This window comes from Lycium ferocissimum, chromosome 4, assembly GCF_029784015.1.
Source record: "Lycium ferocissimum isolate CSIRO_LF1 chromosome 4, AGI_CSIRO_Lferr_CH_V1, whole genome shotgun sequence".
Classification (NCBI taxonomy): Eukaryota; Viridiplantae; Streptophyta; class Magnoliopsida; order Solanales; family Solanaceae; genus Lycium; species Lycium ferocissimum.
The window spans coordinates 13,717,117-13,739,876 of record NC_081345.1 but is presented as its reverse complement, the minus strand read 5'-3'; the positions used below and the strand labels follow the sequence as shown (position 1 = coordinate 13,739,876).

At 39.6% G+C, this 22,760-nt stretch overlaps 1 protein-coding gene across 1 annotated transcript; it reads left to right on the top strand.

Annotated features, from left to right (window-relative positions):
- Positions 1-10,202: 10,202 nt before the first annotated feature.
- Positions 10,203-20,817, top strand: LOC132051582 (tropinone reductase homolog At5g06060-like). The gene is made up of 5 exons (XM_059442721.1): positions 10,203-10,369; positions 10,462-10,669; positions 11,889-12,105; positions 12,199-12,305; positions 20,406-20,817. Exons 1-5 carry the CDS (start codon positions 10,278-10,280, stop codon positions 20,592-20,594), a joined length of 813 nt encoding a protein of 270 aa, XP_059298704.1. The 5' UTR covers positions 10,203-10,277; the 3' UTR covers positions 20,595-20,817.
- Positions 20,818-22,760: the final 1,943 nt, after the last annotated feature.

Sequence of the window (22,760 nt, the reverse complement as noted above, 5' to 3'; positions counted from 1 at the left end):
GTTATGCATTTCTGGATCAGAATTGTTTAATTTGAGCTCAGAGACTATGTTTAGATTACCAGAAAGACTTATGGGTTTTCTAGTAAATCACCTTCATGGGGTAAATGGATTTCAATTCAGGATGTAGGTATGGCAGTGTTATCGGGTCTCATCGAAGTTTACAAGAGAGATTAATGATTTGTTATCGATGGCAACTATTCGGGCAGTTCTAATGGTTACGTCAGTATTGATGGCGCATTGAAAAGGTACAAATATTTGTGGTGTCTGTGACGGTATTGTGGAATCAACCAATTCATTCAGTGGTATGGTCATAGTCAGAATCATGTAATTCGAGTGGGGGCAGTCAGTTTATTCGAGGATCAACCGGGAAAGAAATTTTGAGTATGGAAGAATGGAAAATTTGGGTATTTGAGCTAAGTTAAGGGTGGTTTTGATTGATAAGGTGAGCTAACAGTACGATTGGTGTACTTCTTCCCTGTGGAGGCTTCCTTGAGGTTATAGTAGAGATTATTTGGCTTCTCGTCGATTTTCTTACTCTTCATTCTTCTCCGTTCGAGGATGAACGATTATTCAATTAGTATCTGATGTAATGACCCGTGATCGTTATTGCATTTTTGACCCATTTACCCCTGTTGACTTTTCCCAAGCATTGTTAAAGTGTATTTGACTTGTGGGGATGGGTAGCATGGTTCCCGAAGAGATCGGCCGAGCTTTGTTTGATTTTGAGGAAGTTCGAAGTTCCAAGTTGAATATGTGAAAAATGTTTGACCAATAGTTGACTTTAGGGTAAACAGACATTTTTTGGAATTCTGTTGGTTTCGTGAGCTCCGAAGGGTTGTTTATGACTTGGTGGGGTGGCTGGTTTGGTTCTCGAGGCTTTCGAGAGTTAGTTGGTTCTTGATTAGAAATTTAGCTTTAGTCGTTTGGGGGTTGATCGAGTCAAGGTGACCTCCGTTGGGAATTCCGAGGTCATAGATGAGTTCGTAGCATGTTTTTACTTGTGTCTGCATGTTTGGTTTGTAACCGGGAGGTCTTGGATGGAAGTCGGGATTTTGGGTTGAACTTGATGAAAATTAAATTTTGCTGGTTTCTGGTGTCTCACCTCAGCAGGCATTATTGCGCCTCTGCAGGTCCGCCTTAGCGGGACTTGGCCCGCAGACGCAAGTTCTGAGTCTTTCAATGAGGTCCGCCTCAGCGGACAGTTAACGGCCGAGGCGAGATCGTGCAAGCGGGCCTTTTACCGTGGAAGAGAATAATGCTGAATCAGAATTCTCTTTTTATTCTAGCTCCGAAATCATTATGTCCATTCACTAAATTCTTGACCTAAAAAGTTCTAAGCTCTATTTGAGAGGCAACTGGGATTGAATCTTCGTAAGGGCACTTTCCTTTACTCCCTTTTATGTTTATGTCTTAATTAACGATGGTATCTATGGTAGTTCTAAGGTGGAATTGAAGAAGAGGGGTTCATAAACCTAAAGTGTTGATCATTGTTTCTCTTCTAAATTGTTGGGTTTAAATGGTAATCCTTGTAGATTCATGCCATCTAATCATTAGGAACCTAGTTCTAAGCTTGAATCTTCTACTTCAAAATCAAAGTCATGAAAAGTTAGGGTTTATTCCCAAATTGGGTTTTTCTTTCAAATGGTAAAATTGATGGTTAATGGAGTTTATTTAGCAATTTAGGAGTAGTATAAAACTTCCAGAACGTTGAGTTGCCGATTTTAATCTCGAAATCCCTATTTTGCCGTTATGGGCCCAATTTCCTCTTTTAAAGTTTGGTTTTCGATTCGAATAAATCTATGACAATATGGGTATCATTAGTCTCTTTTTCTAACTTAGATTACGATGTTGACTAGACTTCGATTATTCGGAAGGGCGAGGCTCACGTTTGATTCTTTGTGGCACCAGCTCGGCATTAAGGTAGGTCACGACTTACTTTAGTTAGACTTTGATTAGTAAAACGTATGTATGCGTAGGATTGACGGGAGAAAGCATGATTATGTCTTCAAACATGATGTTGGGATGGATATACATTTAGGATGGTATGACTTCTGATTATGTGGGCTTGTCGCCGTTATTTTACGCATTGTGACATACGGTGTACTTGTTCATGTGGTTGGAGTGATGTGATATGATAGATTTACTATGAGAGTTGAAACTCGATGTTGATTCCATTTCCATAGTTGTTGTGATTTTTGTAAGTCTTGATGTGGCTTATGGTGTTGTGACTTCCATAGCATGTTTATTAGGATTTGACTGCATTTGATTTAACATTCTTGCATTCATACATTCACGCATGATGGAAATGGTGTGGAATTGGTTTGATGGAAGAAATATGGAACTGATGATGAATAATTTATGACAACAATGATAAGAAAATGTGGCACTTTTTGATGAAAGCATTATGTGAACCCGTGATCCAAGGTTTGTTCCGGAGCGGAAGCTATGTGTGCTTATGATCCGATGGGATATTTCGGAGCCAGTGGTACATGGACACCATGGGTCCCCCACGGGTCATAACTGCCGTGACGTCGATATTCAATCTGAAGCATGTGTGTACAGGTTGAGATACTGGCCATTACATTGCATTTATCATCATCACATTATGCATAGATTGACTGGATTGTTGGTTGTATTTCTGTTGTGGTTATTTTGAGGAAATGTTTGAAACTTGGCAGACTTGTGTTTAGGTGCTTCACCTTAGGCGATGATTCGGTTGTGTGATCGTCTGGGACTTGAGTGGTTATTTGTGCCTATCTGTTTATCTTGTTGATTTTGTGCTTATATGCATGAGCTAATCTTAGTCGGCCTATGATGCTTATCAATTCTAGGTGTTGTACTGATACTACTCTTGTTATACTCTTTCTTGAGTGCAGAGTTTGTTACAGGATCTACGTCTTAGCTTCGTGGGTGACCTCGAGGCCTTTTGCCAGGAGATTCCAGGGTGAGCATTGCCAGATTCGCAGCCCGGAATCTGCTCCCTTGTTTATCTGTCTATTTGATTCCATAGACAGATTCTATTCATGTATTTCAAGACTTAGTATTCCTTAGACTTACTTTTATGATTTATGGCTATTGTACTAGTTCAGACAAGATTTTGGGGTTATTATTACTTCTGCACTTGTTATTGATAAAATTTGAATATGTTAGCTAAATCATTGTTTACTTTCGCATAATTCTTTTAAATGACTTAAATAATTTAGGAATGGTTTGCCTACCTGGAGGGACAGAGTAGGTGTCACGATCCAAATTCACTAAGTCGCGCAGGCTCCTACCATTTTCCACCTCGGTAGGCGAACCCTTTTCCCAATTCATAAATTCAACCACAATAAAGTAACTAGAGCAGAATAAGTACAAGCCTGAATCATAAATAATCATAAGTTCGGAATATAAATACAACCCCCAAGGAACTAGTAACGACCTATTTGGTCGTTACTTCTTTTTCGATACTTTTGACCCTTCTCCGAGCTTTTTTAGCTCATATTTGACCCGAGAGGACCATTGACACGCTTCCTGAGGTGGTTAGATGTAATTCAGGTGACTTTTTGGGAGATTGGGTTTTAAGCGAAAAAGAGTTGACTTTTGGGTAAACGGACCTTTTTCGAAAATCCGTCGATTCCGAGAGGCCCGGATAGTCATTTAGAACTTGTGTGCATATCTAATTCGGTTCCCAATGCACTCGGATGCATTTTGGGACTTGGGTTGAGAAGTTGAAATTGAGGTATCGGGGGTTGACTAGGTCAATGAGACCTTCGTTAGGAATTCCGAGGCCACGAGTGCGTTCATAGCATGCTTTTATGTATGTCTGCATATCCGGTATGGGAGCAGATGGCCTCGGGAGATAGTTGAAAATTCGAGTTGAGAATGTGAAATCTTGGGAATTCTGGTGTTTGGTGCCTGCTTTGGCCACACCAGCACCGTGGCAGCGGTACCGCTATAGCGGTCACCCTACCACTGAAGCGGCCAGTGTGATTTTGGCATGACCTCTCGAGCGGTCGTGGGACCTCTGAAGCGGTCTACTGGTCGCGGAAGCGGGTGTCGGACAGTTAATTTCATTAAATAAAGTGTTAAAAGCCATAAGTCCCTCATTTATTACCATTCCGTTGAGTTATTGGGAGCATTCAAGGTGATTCTTGGGGAGAAATCTTGGTGGTAAGTCCTTCTATCTACCTTCCTATTCCATAATTTCATTATCATCTTAGGATTCCTTTATCATGCTAGTTCACTAAGAATTCTAGAATTAATAGAGGGTTCAATGAGTTCTTCTTCTAGGCTTTGTAATCTTGATTTATTTGTTGGGTTAACTTCTTTAAGCATGGAATTGATGATTAGAATCTTTTATTTCATAATTTCTTCCTAATTAGTGGCTAATTTATGGAATGGAAGTTAGGGTTTATACACAAATTTGGGGGTTTTGCCTAGAATCCGAATTTAAGTAAATTGTTGGTTATTCTAGCTTGATATTGATGGGAATTGATCACCTAGAGCTTTAATTTCATGTTGGAACCTTTAGATTCCTAATTTCACCATTCTAGTTCATAAAACTCATTCCATAGGTTGGGGATTTGGGTTTTGAATAGAAGTAAGGTTTGATCAATGTTCTTCTTGATTCTAATTTCTTGATTCGAATATGCTTAGACTTTCTTTATCACGAGGCTCAAAGGAAAGGGAAGACCAAGGTGTGATTGTGGAAACCTTGCTGTTCGGCCTTCCAGGTAGGTTACGGTTTACCCTATAGTGAGACTTCATTTAGCGAAGCATATATTTAGATGATACTGTCGGAGAATGCATGTAAACCTTCGGGTATGAAGTTAGGTTGGATATTATCTTAGATTGGGCCTTGTTGTGTGATTTAGGGGTTAGCCACCCCGTTGTGTTGTGACTTATCTTGTTCTATTGTTGTTGGCTCGATGCCACGTGGAGATAGTAGATATTGGAGACTATTGATATATCTTGATTATGATATTGTAGTATCTTACTTGTTGTCATTGGAGACGAGGATAGTGATTCTATTATGGCTTATTGTGTAGCCTTTTCATGATATTGTTGGTGTGCCCATGCGTGATACTTTTGATATTGATTTGATTATTGACATTGCACGCATTCTCATCCTTCATGATAGACTGTTGATACATTGATGATACTTAAGGCTCTTGTTATGGTAGTTCGATTGGATGAGAGTGAGGTGAGGACCGATGTCCGATGTTTATGCCGGAATCGAGGATGAGTGCTGGTAGCGATAGCCGAGGTTGTTGCTAGAATCGTGAAGTAGCAATTACCGAGGTTGTTGCCGGAATCGTAAGGTACATGGACTTCGCGGGTCCCACACATGGGTTGTGCTGCTTAGATGTGATGTTCCATCATCGGAGCACATGTGTACGGTGCCTTTGCATTGTACTATGGCTTCTATTGTGGTATTCTTGTGATGTACTTGTGATATACAGATTCGGATTGCATATATTGAGATTTGGCACATCTGGGCTTACATGCTATAACATAGGTGATGACATGTACGTGGTTACTGGCTCGTGATTGACTTATACCTTGTTGATTTACCTGTTTATCTTACTTTATTGCCTTGATATATGTTAGCTAATCTTAGTCGGCCTATGATACCTACCAGTACTTGTTGTTTGTGCGGCACACTGTACTTCTTCGTTTTATGAATGCGAGTTCAGTGGATTCGACCTCTACCTCACTGTGGTGATATTAGTTCGAGGATTGCCATTTAGAGTCTTACAGGGTGAGCACGAAAACGTTCGCCGCCTTGAAGATTTTTCTTTTATTTATATCTTACTTGATATTCTGAGACATATTGAGACTATTGGTGTGTTATTATTACTTCCAGACTTGTAGATTCTAGTCAGATGCTCTTGTATGATCAGACCAGATACTGGGGTGGTTTGATGTATCTCCGTATTATTTATTCATTATTATGCCAGACTTACGTATTTCTATCTCTTCGGCTCATTTACTTATTTATTCATGCTTTTGAAATTGTTGGGATAAGGGTTTGCTTACCGAGGTGGGAAAGGTAGGTGCCTGCGTGACTTAGTGAAATTGGGTCGTGATAGAACTTGTCTGACTCGTACAAGAGCAACTAAGTAATGTCTGGAAAATACAAGTCTCAAATGCTAAACACACCTGTGAATGGAAGAAAATAAAGACAGGGATAGAGGAGTCTCCGGGCAGCGACTCGTCAGATGCTTACCCTAGATACTCGCAAGCCTAGCCTCGAAAATCAGTCTCGGGAAGTGGAAATGTAACCTATCTCAAACTCTACACCCCGAAAAGAAGTGTAGCAAGGTAGCATCAGTACAAACAACACATACTGAGTAGGCATCATAGCCCGACAACAGTTAGTTAAAAAAAGAGACTGTAGAATAGACATGCTCACAATCAGGTATACACACCACACAGTCCAAGATTAATAACTCAATTTCATAAGGATCAATAACCGAATCATAGCCTATGGTGAAGCACCTGAACACAAGTCTTGCCAAGTTTCCCACGATTCCTCAGAATAACCATAAACACTAGTACAACCAAAAATGTTACTCCGTATCCTCAAGTCTCAACCTAGGAGAAAGTCTCTACTCCTCGAATCCATCAATTCCCAAATATATATTAATCAGGTACATGGCGATCTCAAATCAGTAACCAACCAGGAAGTCAATGTTCAAGAGCGCCGTAAAATAACATAAATAACCACTACCAGAAATCAGATGTATGAGTGAATGAAATATGAAAGTAATGCAATGATACACATATGCTCCGGGCGGATGATATCTACGCCTCGACAGTCATGACCCATGGGGGACTCGCGAAGTCTATGTACCTGCTGCGGCCCACAGCCCGATCCAAGTTAGTGTTGCAGAACGTACAACCCGATCCCAGTCAGTGTTGCGGTACGTGCAATCCGATCCAAGTAAGTGTTGCAGAACATGCAACTCGGTCCAATATATGTATATATATTATATATGTGTTGCGGCACGCAACCCGATCCAAATAAATGAGTATGAATGCATGCAACAACAAGAGTATATCAATGACAATCGTGCCATACATGGAAACATATCCCAACATCAAGATCAATATCAATTCCTTCCTCTTCACAAGGCAATAACCAATAACTGAGAGATACAGGTTCACAACCATGAATAAGTCAGTAAGTATTCATATAAGAGTATCATGAAAGATGAGATTGATTACACTGCATAATATCAATGAATGATGACAATATATCAAATCAATCGTGCCACAAATGGACACATCTCTCGATATCAACAACAAGTCAAGTTCTTTCCTCTGTCCAAGATAATACCAATAAATGAGGGATAGCCATATCTCAATCATGATAAGACGACTAAGCATCTAATCTAATATCACACACGTGGCAACAAGCCAATAAATCACATGAAGGCAACACACCAAAATCAAACAATAGTACCATCCTAGGAATCAATCCCAACTTCATACTCGAAGGTGTAACATGTTGTCTCTGACAATCACTAACTCTACATATGCTTTACTAACTGAAGTCTAACCATAATTAAGCCGTAACCTACATGAAATACTGAACAGGACCCACGAACCGTCAAACCTTAGCCTTGCCCTTTCTTTGCACCTCCAAATACTCAAAGTCTAATCATATTCGAGTTCTACATTAGAAATCAAGAAAAACAACACCCATATTGCTATACTATTGTTTAGTTCTACATTAGAAATCAAGAAGAACAACACCTATATTGCTCTACTATCGTTTAGGTCAAATCCAACTATGGAGAAAGGGGGAAACGGATCCACAAGGGTAAAATGGGGAATTTGAAGTTGGAATAGTTAATTCATGCTCTAGATGATCAAAACCCACTAATCAATTGCTAGATTAACTTAAGATTAAGCCAAATTCGAAATTAAAGTGAAACCCCCAATCTGGGTATGAACCCTAACTTTTCAATCCTCAAATTAATCACTAATAATGGAAGATTCAAGCCTATTAACAATGAATTCATCAAATTCTATGATTAAACTAGTCAATTTCGTCATCAATTTCCATTTAGGAAGTCTAGAAGTCATTTCAAGAAATTATCATAAAAACTCATCTTCCCTCTTTGATTCTAATGATTTCTAGGATGGATTAAGGATTAAGGAAAGATAAAGGAATGGATTTAAGGTTTGGAGACTTACCCACAAGAGAAAGCAGCCAAAAACTCTCCAAATCGCCTCAAGGGATGCTTAGAACTAAGAAATGGAGTGATAGGAAAAGAAGGGTTTCAACTAAGCATTAAATAAGATTCTGGTCCTGTCATCCGCTGCAGCGGTTGGACTTCCGCTGCAGTGGGGTCGCTATAGCGAGGCTCTGCTCACTACGGCAGCTAGCCTCTAACTCACACAGCCGCTATGGCAGCTACCCATCCGCTATCGCGAGTCCGCCACAGCGAATGGCCGTCCGCTGTGGCGACTCGCCACGAATTCCTCACACCTGCTACGACGGCCTGTCCCTCGCTATACCAGGACCGCTACCGCGAGTATTTTGCCGCTACAGTGGACACCAGACACCAGAAAATTCTTGATTTTTCACAAGTTTCAACTCGAAATTCGATAATCACCCAAGGCCCCATAAATACAAAAAAAAAACATGCATACATACATAAAAACGCGCTACGAACTCACCCGTGGCCTCGGAATTCTCAATAGAGGTCTAATTGACCAAGTCAACCCCCAATGGCCTAAGATCAACTTTTCAACCAATTGCCCAAAATGCTCCCAAGTGCCTTGAGAACTGAACCGAACATCACACCAAGTCACAAACGACCATCCGGACCTCTCGGAATCGACGAAATTTCAAAAAAGGTTCGTTTACCTAAAAGTCAACTTTGGGTCAAACATTTTTCGCTTAAAGTCTTAAATTCTCAAAAGTCTCACTAAAACTCACCCGATGACCTCGGGAACGTGCCACCCATCCTCACGGGTCAAAATCGTACTAATAGGGCTCGGGATGGGTCAATGGGGGCAAAAGGGTCAAAAACACTATAACTACCAAACAGGTCGTTACAGTAGGTGCCATCACGATTCACGAATTGGGTCGTGGCAGATCCCCAACAGAGTCGGAAAAAAATTCGCAAAAAACTTTGCCTTTTTCGGCATAAGTTCTGTAGAAATGAAGTTATCAGGCATGAATAGTGTAGTTACTAATTTGCTCGGCATAAGTTTATAGAAACATTGCCTTGTCCAGCATAAATTCTGTAGAAATGAATTTATGCTCGGATAACTTAATTCCTACAGAAGTTATGCCAGATAAGGCAAAGTTTTTGTGTAACTTTGCCGGATTGTGAAATTAGGTCATGGATAAGAGTAGGCCGTGTTTTTTTTTTTTTTTTTTTTTTTTTGGGTTTTTTCGATGTCAAGAGTATTTTGGGCCACTTTTTTGTAACTTAAAGTGTCGAAGAACATATTTTTGTGCGGATTCCCTGCAAAGGCACTGGTCTTTAATTTTTGCCCCTCAAATTGTTGGTCTTTAATTTTTGTCCTTCGCCTAAAAACTGATGGGTTCGGGATTCGAACCCACGCTCAATCAAAAATTTTAAAAAAAATTCACAAGACAGAGTTTTGGATTCAAACTCTACCTTAAGGTAGAATTTGCTTTATGCCTGAAGGCAAACTCTACCTTAAGGTAGCAAAATTTACGTTATAAGGTAGCAAACTCTTTGCTTAAGGTAGAGTTTTGCAAGCAAATTTTTCCTTGCCAATCCAAACTCTGTTTTGCAATTTTATTTTTATTTTTAACGGAGCAGGAATTTAAACCCGGAACTCATGAATTTTTAGGCAAATGGCAAAAATTAAAAACCACCCCAAGAATTAAAATTAAAGGCAGCGATTTGAGGGACAAATATTAAAGAGCACCCAAAGATAAGGGGTATTCGTGCGAATTGCCCAGAGTTGCCGAGGCTTTTGGGCCATTTTCCATAAATTCTACTATAAATAATATAGAGCCTGTTTGGATGAGCTTATTTTAAACGAAATTATAAAAATTTTGCTTTCAACTTATAAGTTCTTTTAGATAAAATTTCAATAAAATAATTATTTTTATGAAATTATTTTAAGATAAAACGATTTTAAATTTGGCTACCAAACGCTTAAAAAAGCTGAAAACAACTCATAAATAACTTATAAGCCAATCCAAACGGGCTCATAATTAGTTTATTTATACATACCAGGAACCCCTTCTTTCGTGGCTCATTTAAAGTTAAAATCTCCAAGAAATTACTAGTATTTCAATGGCGAAGGTTGGAGGCAGTGGGAGTAGCAGTTCCAGATGGTCTCTTTCAGGATTTACCGCTCTCGTTACCGGCGGTACACGTGGAATTGGGTAAAGCGAACTTCAATACCGTAGTATATATTGAATAGTTTTCAGTATATGTTTCTGGGTTTCAATTTGGATGAGTATTCAATTCATTTTAGGCATGCGGTTGTGGAGGAATTAGCGGAACTGGGTGCGACAGTATATACTTGCTCACGGAATGAAGCAGAACTCAACGGACGATTGCAAGAGTGGAACGCTAAAGGCCTTCAAGTGAAGGGTTCTGTTTGCGATGCATCTTCAAGGGAACAGAGAATTCAGCTCTTGGAAAATGTCTCCTCGGCTTTTGATGGAAAGCTGAACATTCTTGTGAGTTCTATAACATTCCCTTGTTAATGAATTGTTTGACAAATGGTCTCTATATGCAAAAATAATTAATTACATATAAAGTTAACAAGTATTGTGGTGGTTTAAAACTGAATATTGTTTGTTCGAGTTATGAGTTATATCTTATTTTATGTGGCTTCAGTTGGAACCAATTTAGCCAATTTCAACAGGGTTAATACTTATTTAATGGTGAAGAATAGGAAATATAGATGTACACAAGGGTGTGGCCTAGTGGTCAGTGAAGTGGGTTGAGCACTATGAGGTCTCAAGTTCAATTCCCAGCACAGACAAAAACACTAGGTGAGTTCCCATCTGGTTCTATTGTTCGTGGACAGAGCTACCTGGTACCTCTTGCTCGTCGGGAGGTGGCAGGTATACTGTGGACTTAGTCGAGGTGCGCGCAAGCTGGCCTGGACACCACCAACAACAACAACATACCCAGCGGAATCCCACAATGTAGGGTCTGGGAAGGGTAGAGTGTACGCAGACCTTACCCCCACCTTGAAAGGTAGGGAGGCTGGCCTGGACACCACGGTTATTTAAAAAAAAAAAAAAGGAAATATAGATAGAAAGAGCTTATACAGCCATTTATATTCCCTTGATTCATAGGTTCTTTCTCAGACTATTGTTTTGTATGGTATGATGGAAAATGTTTTCTTGGAAAACAAGTGGAGTTTTTACTTATTTTCTAGTGTTTGGTAAGTAAACAAAAAAATATATATTTCCAAGAGCATTTATATGTAATCTAGAAAACACTGGGGGGTGGTATGGGGTGGGGGTTCGAGGGTGGTGGGGTGGGATGGTCAAGGAGCGGGGGTTGGGGGCGTTAGGTGGGTGAGGAGGAGACAATGAACTTGGAATGTCATTTATGGAACTTGTTTTTCTGATTTTTATTGGGGATGTCATTTTCCTCATTTTTGAAGAACTTGTTTAAACATTTTGACCAACCAAACATGGAAAATTGGAAAACATACCAATTAGAATGGTGGTGTTACATGTGTTTTCAATTTTTAAATTCCAATGTAATCCTTTAAAGCATCTTAAGGATTTTTATTAGTTATTAGTTCCAAAAAGAAGTTCTAAAGAAACTGTTGCATTCTCAATCTGCTCTTGGACATGTATGCTTTCTGTTTTGAGATGTCCCCGTTTCAAACAGTGTCAATTTTTTGAACCACATTATTGCTTTATCTTCTGGCATTAGATAAACAATGTAGGGACTAACATAAGGAAGCCGACCACCGATTATACTGCTGAAGAATATGCTCGTCTGTTTGCTACCAACTTAGAATCTGCATACCATTTGTGCCAACTTGCTCACCCTCTTTTGAAAGCATCTGGAAATGGTTCTGTTGTCTTTATATCTTCTGTTGCCGGTCTGGTGCACCTGTCATCTGGTTCTATCTATGGAGCAACAAAAGGTTAGCTGTACTCACTCTATCACTCTTTTGACTCCTTGAACAACCGAAGATTGAGTGCTGAGATTTTTTCTTTTTCTTTTTTACTAACTTCAGGGGCAATGAATCAGCTCACGCGGAATTTGGCTTGTGAATGGGCAAAAGATAGCATTCGTGTTAATGGTGTTGCCCCTTGGTACATAAGGACGTCTTTGGTAGAACATGTAATATTCTTGATCTTGCTTATGCATTTGAGTTTATGATTCTCTTTGCACAAGTAATTGCAGATTGGAGATATAGATATTGAAAGGTTACCTGAGGGAAAAAATTTCTTTGAATTCACTGAGGCCTGATCGATGATGTAGTTCAGACAGCATTACAGGCTCTCTAAGTGTCGTTTTAAGAGTTTTAAAGTTCACAACAAACAAACTAAATATGCAGCATGCCACATAATGAGCACATAGTGAATTATTCTTTTGCCTCTTGCTCGGTATTCGGGTATGTTATTCAGACTCTTCACTTTCGGTGCCGCACCCGTGTTGACACGACATGGGTGTGGGATCCGTACCCGATCTGGTCAACTGTTTTTGGGTACTTTGACCAAAATCGACGGAGAAATTCCAGACAGATCCAATGATTTCTATATAATCAAAATATAAGCTAAGGTGGACTTGAAGAAAATGGAATACCTTGTATATTGAAATTTCTATGTCACTCCTTTTCCTTTTATCTCCTTCCGGGATTCTCCTCTGGATCAATATTTTCTCCTCAAATTTTCCACATATATCTCATAATTTAGGTTTTATAATTCTATTTTTAGATATTTCAATTATTTTTAGCCGAATCCTCGCACCCCTATCCACACCTGGATTCTTATCCCCGAATCTTAAAATTTAGATCATGAAGGGTCCGACCTCTAGATCTGCACCTGGATCGGACACCCGCATTGAGTCCGAGCAACTTAGCATGTTGCACAATGTGGCACACATCAAATTCAAAAACAACCATTACACAAATACATGCTGTGGCATCCTCTAACGTACACACTGCAACAAGTATATGTATTGTAAAATGGGTCTTGTATGTTTAAAAAAAATACCTTATACACACCCGCAAGGGTGGCTCAATTGGTTGAGCATGGGGCTTTCATAATGGAGGTTTCAGGTTCGAAACTCCCTGCCTACGACAACAGGGGATTTGCCTTCTGGGTCGAGCTCGTAGCACGGGGCTTGCCTAGTGCGGGTTATCTCTCCTGTGTGGTTTGCAAGCTATTACACAGGAGCTAGGTTTATCCTGTGTGCACCCGAAGGGTAGCTGCTGCGGATTCCCATGTCATCAAAAAAAAAAAAAAAACTTACATGGTGTATGGCAAATGGTAAAATGGCTTTTTGTCATGAGCTTTATGAGAACTAACTAAATTCATCATGAACTATCTAATTTTGTTATTTACATCGTCAATGGCCCGTTTAATCTGGATTTACACCATGTAAGCCCATTAAAGGGAGGAAGAGTTCCCTACCAAGGGTTTCTCCGTTTCTAAGGCGCGAATCCGACACCTTTGGTTAACGGCGGAGGAATCTCACCCATCCCACCACACTCCTTTGGTGTTATCTATTGGATCTTCAGCATATTGTTTTATGCAACTTGTATTCTGTTGCATTCATTTAACGAATGTATTGGATGTTGAGTAAATAACAGGTGACAACTGCCAAAGCACTTGGATTCATATATCTATAGAAAACGTAATGATTTGTGTTCACTTGGAAAAGGAATAGCACATGGCGAACAGTTATTTTGCTTTTCTAGTTCCTTAGATCTATTCTTCAATTATTTTTCCTGTGAAGTCGTACTCTTTTCTTCTGTAATTGAATTTAATTTAATTTCTTTTTTGGTAACGACTTGTATTCACAGTAAAATTCAGCTTCAATGGAAGCTGAATTGTAATCTTTACAGCAAAAGTATAAGCAGCACCCAACAAAAACTTACACTTACACTTGTCCTATTAAATCTACCAGGTCTCCTATCTCCCCCCACAAATATTGTTTACACCAAAAATAGAAGAGATTTAGACAATTCATTCTAATTTTTTGGATAGAGTTACTAGTGCCCTAAAAAATTCTAGCGTTCCTTTCCTTCCATATTGTCCACCAAACACAAGCTGGGATGATCTGCCATCAATCTTCTTCTCCACCTCTCTTCCCTACACTCTTCCAGCATCTAAGAAGCTCCACAGTAGTATTAGGCATAGTCCAATTGATACCAAGGATACAAAAGAACATGTTCCACAGATTTGTAGTTGTCTTGCAGTGTAAGAAAAGGTGCTCATTAGTTTCACCATCTTGACCACATAAGGAACATCTTGAACAAATCTGAAAACCTCTTCTTTGTAATTTCTCGTGGGTCAGGCATGCCCTCCTCGCAACCAGCCAAACAAAACAAGAGACCTTGAAAGGGATTTTTACTTTCCATATGAGCTTGCAGGGCCAAATCTCCATCAAGGTTGTTCTATGGTTAAGGTTCCAGTAAATAGATTTAACAGAGAAAGTTCCTTTGTTGTTCAATCTCCATTTTAGTCTGTCAGGATAAACTGAAGTTCCTCCAAAGGAAGCTAAGAGTTGAAGCATATTGGTTGAGCTTTCAATTTCCCAATCATGGAGAGCTCTTCTGAAAATAAGATCCCACCCTTGAGGGCTCCAAACTTGAATGATTTGTGCTTGAGCTTGGAGGCTTATAGAGTATAAGTCAGGGAAAGTCGATTCAAGGTTGTTATGGCCAATCCAATGGTCTGCCCAAAAAGTAGTCTTTCTGCCATCGCCAACTATGATATCTACATTAGCCCAGAATTCATTCCACTGGAACCTAATAGATTTCCATACACTAGTACCATAAGGGCCATTAACTTCTTTAGTAATCCATTGATCTAGCATCCCATATTTCTGGGAAATGAATCTTGTCCATAAAGCATTGTCCTTTGAATTGAATCTCCATAGCCATTTCTGCAACAAACTTTTGTTGTGCAACCCCAAGTTCTTAATGCCTAGTCCACTCTCTCTCTTGTTCAAAATGATTGAGTCCCATTTGACCAGGTTCTTGCATCTCCTTTCATCATCAACTTTATTACCTTGCCAAAGAAAGTCTCGTCTCAGTTTGTCAATCGTCTCAGTTTGTCAATCTTTTTCTCTACTCCTCTGGGAAGTGGGAAGAGAGACATCATGTATGTAGGGAGGGCATCCAAGACAGAATTAATGAGTGTAACTCTGCCACCCAAAGAGAGGTATTGGGTTTTCCACCTTGCTAGCTTCTTGTTACATCTCTCCAAAACTTCATCCCAGATTTCTTTGGATTTGTTTTTGGCACCTAGAGGCATCCCTAGGCACTTAGTGGGGAGGGAGCCCATTTGACAACTAAGGTTCCATGCTAGATTCTGAAGATCATCGACTTGATTAATTGGATAGAGTGAACTTTTGCTCCAGTTGACATGAAGACTAGACAAGGCTTCAAAAATGGTCAGGATTGCTCTGAGATGTCTGATCTGCTTCACTTCAGCATCACAAAAAACTAGTGAATTATCAGCATATAGTAAATGAGTGATCTCCAGATGGTTGCTAATGGTGGACTGAGAGTCGAAGCCCCTGATCCAACCATTAGATTTAGCTGTCCTAACCACGTGATTAAGACCTTCCATAGCAATCAAAAATAAGAAAGGTGACAATGGGTCACCCTGTCTGAGACCCCTTTGAGATTGAAAGAAACCTGCTGGACAACCATTTATCAGAACAGAAAATCTAACACTAGAGATGCAAAATTTGATCCAGTTTATCCATTTGTGCCCAAAGCCCATGTCTTCCAGGATCTTCAGCAGATAGCCCCAATTTGACATGGTCAAAAGCTTCTTCGATATCCAATTTACATAGAATTCCTAGCCTTCCTTGTTTGAATCTGGAGTCCACTAGCTCATTAGCTAGTAATGCTGCATCCATAATCTGCCTCCCTTTCAAGAAGGCCATTTGGTGTTCATCGATCAACTTCCACATGACTGTCTTCCGTCTTTCTTTGATGATTTTAGAGATGATCTTGTAAACTCCTCCGATAAGGCTTATATGTCTGAAATCTTTAAGTTCTTCTGCCCCATTCTTCTTTGGTATCAATCCAATGAAAGTAGCATTGAAGGATCTCTCAAAGAATTCATTGTGATGAAAATTAAGAATGGTTTGCATTAGGTCTTCTTTTAGAATATCCCAACATTCTTTAAAGAAACCCATTGTAAAGCCATCGGGGCCCGGAGCCTTGTCGATTGCACATAAGTTGATGGTATTTAGCACTTCTTCTTCAGAAAAAGGTCTTTGCAACCATTGACTTTCCTTCTCAGTTATCTTGGGACAGCTAGCATAATTCAGAGAAGGCCTCCATCATTCGGTTTCTGAATACAGCTTCTCATAAAAATCAACCATAGCTTCCTTGATATCAGCCTTAAATACCACTTCTTCACCTCCAACCATTAATCTGCAATTGTGTTGTATCTTTTGTGTGATGTTGCCACCTTGTTTTAACTGCAAGACCCTGGATTTTGTTTTCCAACTTGCTTCTTCATTTTTGGCTAGATCTTCCAATTCAACCATAACAGTTGCCCTGATCATCATTTCCTCTTCATTAAGCTCCCTATTATCCTGAATATGGTCCAGATCAGCCAGTTCATTCAATAGGCTGTTCTTCTTATTGACTAGATCCCCAAAGTTTTGCCGGCTCCACTCTTTAGGCTTGTACTTCAGCATCTTTAGCTTGCTGCTAAGTTTGAAATCTGGACAGCCATGGACCTCAAAGTCAGTCCACCATTTTGAAACAAGTTCTTTCAAACCATCAACCCCAAGCCACCAATTTTCGAACTTAAAGTAAGAACCTTTGTGTTCCCAGATACCGCACTCGAGAGAGATTGGAGTGTGATCAGATTCAGTTCTGGACAATAATCTTTGCCTTATATCTCTGAAGGCCTCCTCCCATTCCTTAGAAAAAAGGAACCTATCCAGTCTGGCAGCACTGTTGTGATTTAGCCCCCTGAACCAAGTATATTTTCCTCCATTCAAAGGAGGATCATGAAGTTCCATGTCCTCTATCCAGCTTGAGAAATCAGTCATCACATTGGTGATTCTGTGACAGAACCTTCTTTCAACCATGAGTCTGATTGTGTTAAAATCCCCACAAGTAACCCAAGGGCTATCCCATAACCCTCTGATTGCTGAAATTTCCTCCCAGCATTCTGCCTTAGCCATTCTGGTGTGGGGAGCATAGACCCCTGTAAGACACCAATTGAAAGAATGATGAACAGAAGCAAAGCTGTAAGTGATTGAGTAGGAGCCCTTTTCAACTAATACACCAGTCCACACTCTACTATCCCAAAGGATCATAATACCATCACTGCTGCCTTGAGCTTCAAGAATTCCACACTTCATCCATCTACATGCCCATAATTGTTTGGCAATAAGATCCCCCTCTTTTTTAATTTTGGTCTCCTGAAAACAACAATAGACGTCTGCTTGCCAGTTTAGCATCAAGCTCTTAACAAGATTTCTTTTTGGTAACTTGTTAAGTCCCCTAACATTCCAAGATAAAAGTTTGACTTTCATTGATGAGTCAAACTTAAAGTCTTCCCCCTGATTCTCACCCCTTCTACCTTTTTATTGAGCTTTGATTGCAAATTCTTCAATTCATTTTTGCTAATCCCCTTGTTCCTAGGTGTTTTGATTTTGCTGGGTGTTCCTTCCTTTTCCACGATCTGTTTCCTTTTGTCAAGTTTAATGAATAGTGCTAGTGCCTCTTCCTGGCACTCTTCAAAAGCAGCCCCATATATGTTGCTTAACTCCAAAATATTGGACTTCACCCAATTGGAGGCCCTAGTTTCAGCCTCAGAATGTTCCTGAGGCTGCATGCTCACTGGTTCCGCTTCGTGAACTTGCATAATTTGCAAATTTGTGCCATCTTGTTCTGCTGATATTACTTGGTCCGTCTCATCCTCGATAATTGTCATCGCATCAATATACTTTTCTTTTTCAGTTTCTTGGGGTTCCTTGTATTCTTCCTGGTGATTCAGAAAAGAAGAAGAGGGATGAGATGATGGGGTGACTTCCTTGCACGCCGTGTTGGCAGACTCCCAAATTGCAAAGCTTTCCAAGAATTTAGAAGCAGTGTCTTTCAATTTTGAGAGAAGTGAGGCATTCGTATCTTCTAAGAGGTTCTTTTCAATAAGTGGAGCCTCACGTGCTGCCTCACGTGGCTCACTTAAAGGCTGAGGGAAAGTTTCTACTTCATCAATCTCCTTTTGGCCCAAACAATTAAATTGATTTGGGCCCAACATAATATGGGCCTTTCCTCTATGAATTTTCATGTCCTGGTTTGAATTTGAAATTTCCACTTGAACAGCTATCTCTTGGGGCCCACGTGACGTGCCCACGTGGTCAAAGCAAATCCCCTTTTTCTGTATCATATCTGCACACGTACCCTTTGTCAGGGTTTTTGATATCCGCTGGACAAAACCTTGTACTCCTTTTCCTTCTCCGATGGAAAAACTTGCCGGAATTTCAACCCAAATTTGGATGGTGAAGAGGATGGCCCCTTGCTCCAAGGTTGCTTCTCTGGGAATCTCTTTCCCCTTTCCTCTAATTTTGTTTTTAGCCCATTTCAAATGATTACGGAGTTGTGTCTCTTCTTCCGTCTCAATCCAACCCCCACAGTAGTCTCTGATGGCCTTGTAGACATTTTGAGACCAAAATTGAAGTGGTAAACCAACTAGTTTGGCCTCGACTGAGTTGGGCAACTCATCGTGGTCAACAGCTCCTGACAATGGTGTGCACCACTGAAAGTTGACCGGTAATTTCTTCCAACACCATTCCCCCTCCATGATCTGTTCAGTAGTGATTCTAAAAGAAAATTCAAAGAGAAATTTTCCATCTCCCATCTCATATATGTTCAATCCATGGGCTTGCTTCTACAGAGAGCTGGTCCAACGCCTAACCGCTGAAAGTGTGGGAATCTCTGATGAGTTCATAGGGAAAGTACCAACTAGACATTTATTGAGAACTTCATTCTGGGAGTCTGGGGCCTCTTTAATATGGATGGGTTTTCCTTTCATTAATGGCTTGCCATCAATAACTACTTGAGTAGACCATTTAATGTTTCTGAGAGCATCTGTATATGGAAGATCCTTCGATGCCAATCTTTGTTCTACAACAGTGATTCGGCGTCTCTGACTGCTTAAAAATCTACCAACCTTGTCAGCTAAAAAGGTCCAACCTGCATTAAAAGCCACTTCTGGTATAATAAGCACTGCTCTTTTCTTTCCTCTGATGCTTATAATACTGATATATCTGCCATAGCTGTTATAATTTCTGGAGTAAAAAGTCTCGGAAAATTGTCTTTCTTCTTCCATCTTCTCACAAAGTTTCCTCGGGTCTTAGATGCTTCGCGAAGTGTCTGGAAAATCCATTCCATGGTGTTCCTGTTGAACGAGACTCTTCTGATGAAATTCTTGCTTCTCTCAGTCCAATCGTACCATGAATCAGCAGTGTTAGAAGACTTAGCAATATCATAGGACTTGAACCCAACAGCAAAATAAATGATATTCTCCATTTGCTAGAAGTAGTGATCTGAGTTACTAGAAGAAGAAATAAAAGGAGTGATTTTCCGGCATGGTTCCCAAGGAGAACTGGTCGGAAGAAGATTTGAAGAGGAAAGGATGTGAAACTAGGGTTCTGTTGATAGTCTGAAATTTTGGTCTGAGAAAAGGGAATTGTGTAGATTTTTGTGGAAGACAGTAATCGAAGGTCATGTCGGAGAAGCAGTTGCGATCTCCGGCGAGAAGATTAGAGGAGAGAGAATGTCGGGAGAGGGTATTTTAGGGCTTACCTCGTTTCCTGTGCATGGGAGCAATTGATGCATATTGTTAACTATGAATTTAATTTAATTTCTTGCTCTTATATTATTAAGCATAACTGTAATAATATATTTCTAGATGGCTAATGACTTTGGAAATGGTTAAGTCTGATTAATATCTTTTTGCTTTCTCTAAATATAAAAAGAACTTAAAAAGTTCCTGAATGTGACAAGAAAAATTTGTTATTGCTTTTTCTGTGTAGAAATTTCTGTATGTTTTTGAAGACTAGGGTTGCTTTTTGTGATATGTATTGCCAAAGTTGATGATTCCTCTTAAGAGAATTGTTATCTGGAGTTAATGTAATTGAATCTAGCCCTTCCTCTATTTTATATTTATATTATCTTTTCACTTAACCACATGTTTTCCAGTTTTTACTGAATTTTATGGTTTTCTTTTGCAGTTGCTTGAAAATAAAACATTTTTGGATGGAGTAATATCTAGAACTCCCCTTAGGCGTCCTGGAGAATCTCAAGAAGTTTCATCCCTGGTAGCTTATCTTTGTCTACCTGGGGCATCTTACATTACCGGGCAAGTTGTAGCGGTTGATGGAGGATTCACAGTCAATGGGTTCGAAATGACAAGCTTCTGATCTTTGTTCTCGTCTAGAGATGGTAGCCGATCTTGTGCCTTGAATATCATATATGTGTAGATACTCATCTTCTTTGTTTCTTAGTGATCAAGTTGAGACCATCATGAATAAAGCTCTTTTAATATCTTCCTTAATCCTTGTTTATCGGATCATAAGATGGCATCGCTCATTAATTTACCCCACTTGCCTTATTTACAGAGTATAAAATCGAGTTTTCTATCTTTTTCTTTGGTTCTCTGAGAACAGCATTTTCTGTAGTTGATTATGTTGGGTATCATTTTAAGTTGTTTTCAGCCTGCACGTTCCTTGCAATTAGTTCTTTCAAAGTGCACTTTTGTATTTTGTTTAAACTGTGGGGTGGGAAACTTTTGATTATTTGCACATGTTTGTCAAGAATAGCGGAAGATTTTTGAACTCATTCGACGTGTGGGTTCTTCTCTAAAGAACTTTCAATTCGAAGGAAAGGTGATGCTAGCAGCTTGTGATCGAGTTATTCCGGTTTGGCAGTAGTCCCTGTTATTTGCATATGAGTCATAACAATGTTGATAGCTCCTATTTTCATCAATCCCCAATGTGGAAGTGTTAAAACTTTCACCCAGAGCAAGATTGGCGTAGATCTCATTGAATGAAATCTGGAATAGAACGACTCCTAGTATGGTCTAAGATGCAGCTGTGTTGATGTCTTCCCATCTGCCTAAGTCTTGGTGGGCAGAGCTACCTGGTTAGCATGTGGAATAGTTGAGGTGTGCGCAAGCTGATCGGGATAACCTGTCATAAATAAAAAAGAAGATACAGCTGGTTTATTTTGACTTCACATTTAATGACCTCATCGTCTATCATTTTATGTAGTGTTATTAGGCTTCTTAGAATATTGTGATGATAGTATCTGATCTAGGTAAGAGTTGTAATTAACCTTTGTTTTAGTAATTCTCTCTTACAAGTTAGTCCTAAATACACACGTAATGGTTTTATTTCGAGAGAGCTGGATTATTGATTCCTTTTCGGTCGCAGCTGAATCATTGACAGAAAGAAGTTTTGTGATGATGTGCAAATTTTCTGATCGCAGCGAGGGTTAAGGATCTTATTGTTCGCTCCCTCCTTGAAATTGCACTCTTCTTTGGAGATAATAGTCAAAAACAAACTTGAACTACATCACTTTTCGGGAGTTTCATACTCAAACTATGGTTATTCCCTTTTTCTACTTGAACTGTCAACTAGGTGTGTTTTTAATATATAGATGGTGATAGTTCGTAATAGTTCAACTAGGTAAAGGAAACAGCTGATAGTTGGGTTATGAAACTCGCGAAAAAGTAATAATTCAGGTCAGGCATATTTTCGATCAATAACTCTTCTTCTTTGCCGTCTTCCTTATGTCAAAACAATTTATATTTGCATAAAAATAAATTAACTTGAATCATTTAATTCAGCAGGTGGAACAAGTGACTGGTTTCTCAAGAGAATCATTTCCTTTAAAGTATCTACGCTGTCCTATCTTTCATGCAAGAAGAAATAAAGTGTTCTATAATGATGTTATCAAGAAAGTGAAGAATAAGTCACGCAAAATTGGAAAGGAAAGCTCTTATCATATGGTGGGAACGTTGTGCTAATAAGTAATGTGTTACAAAGTATTCCTGTTTACTTGTTATCTGCAGTTGTGCCAACTAAATACACTATTAATGAACTGCACAGGATATTTGCAAGATTTTTTTGGTCCAACAAGGAAGAAGGGAGAAGCAAGCATTGGGTTTCATGGGCTAAGATCTGTCTTCCAAAAGAAGAGGGTGGCTTTGCTTTTAGATCTCTATATGATGTGTCAAAAGCATTATTTGCCAAGCTATGGTGGAAGTTCAGGATTGAAAATACTATGTGGGCAACTTTCATGTGGAACAAGTATTGCAAGAAGCATAGGCCAACTGAAGTGCAGTGGAGGGGTGAATCTCAAATTTGGAAGAAAATGCTTGAAGCAAGGGAACTAGTGGATCAAAGATATTTGGTGGGAGCCAAGAAGTGGAGAATGCAATGTGTGGCAAGATAATTGGACAAGATTAGGTCGTTTAAAACAGATGATGCCAGTACAGGCTAACATTGATGAGGTTAACTTTTTCATGACAAATGAAGGATGGGATATTCAGAAATTGCAAGCTGTCTTTCCTTTGAACATAGTGA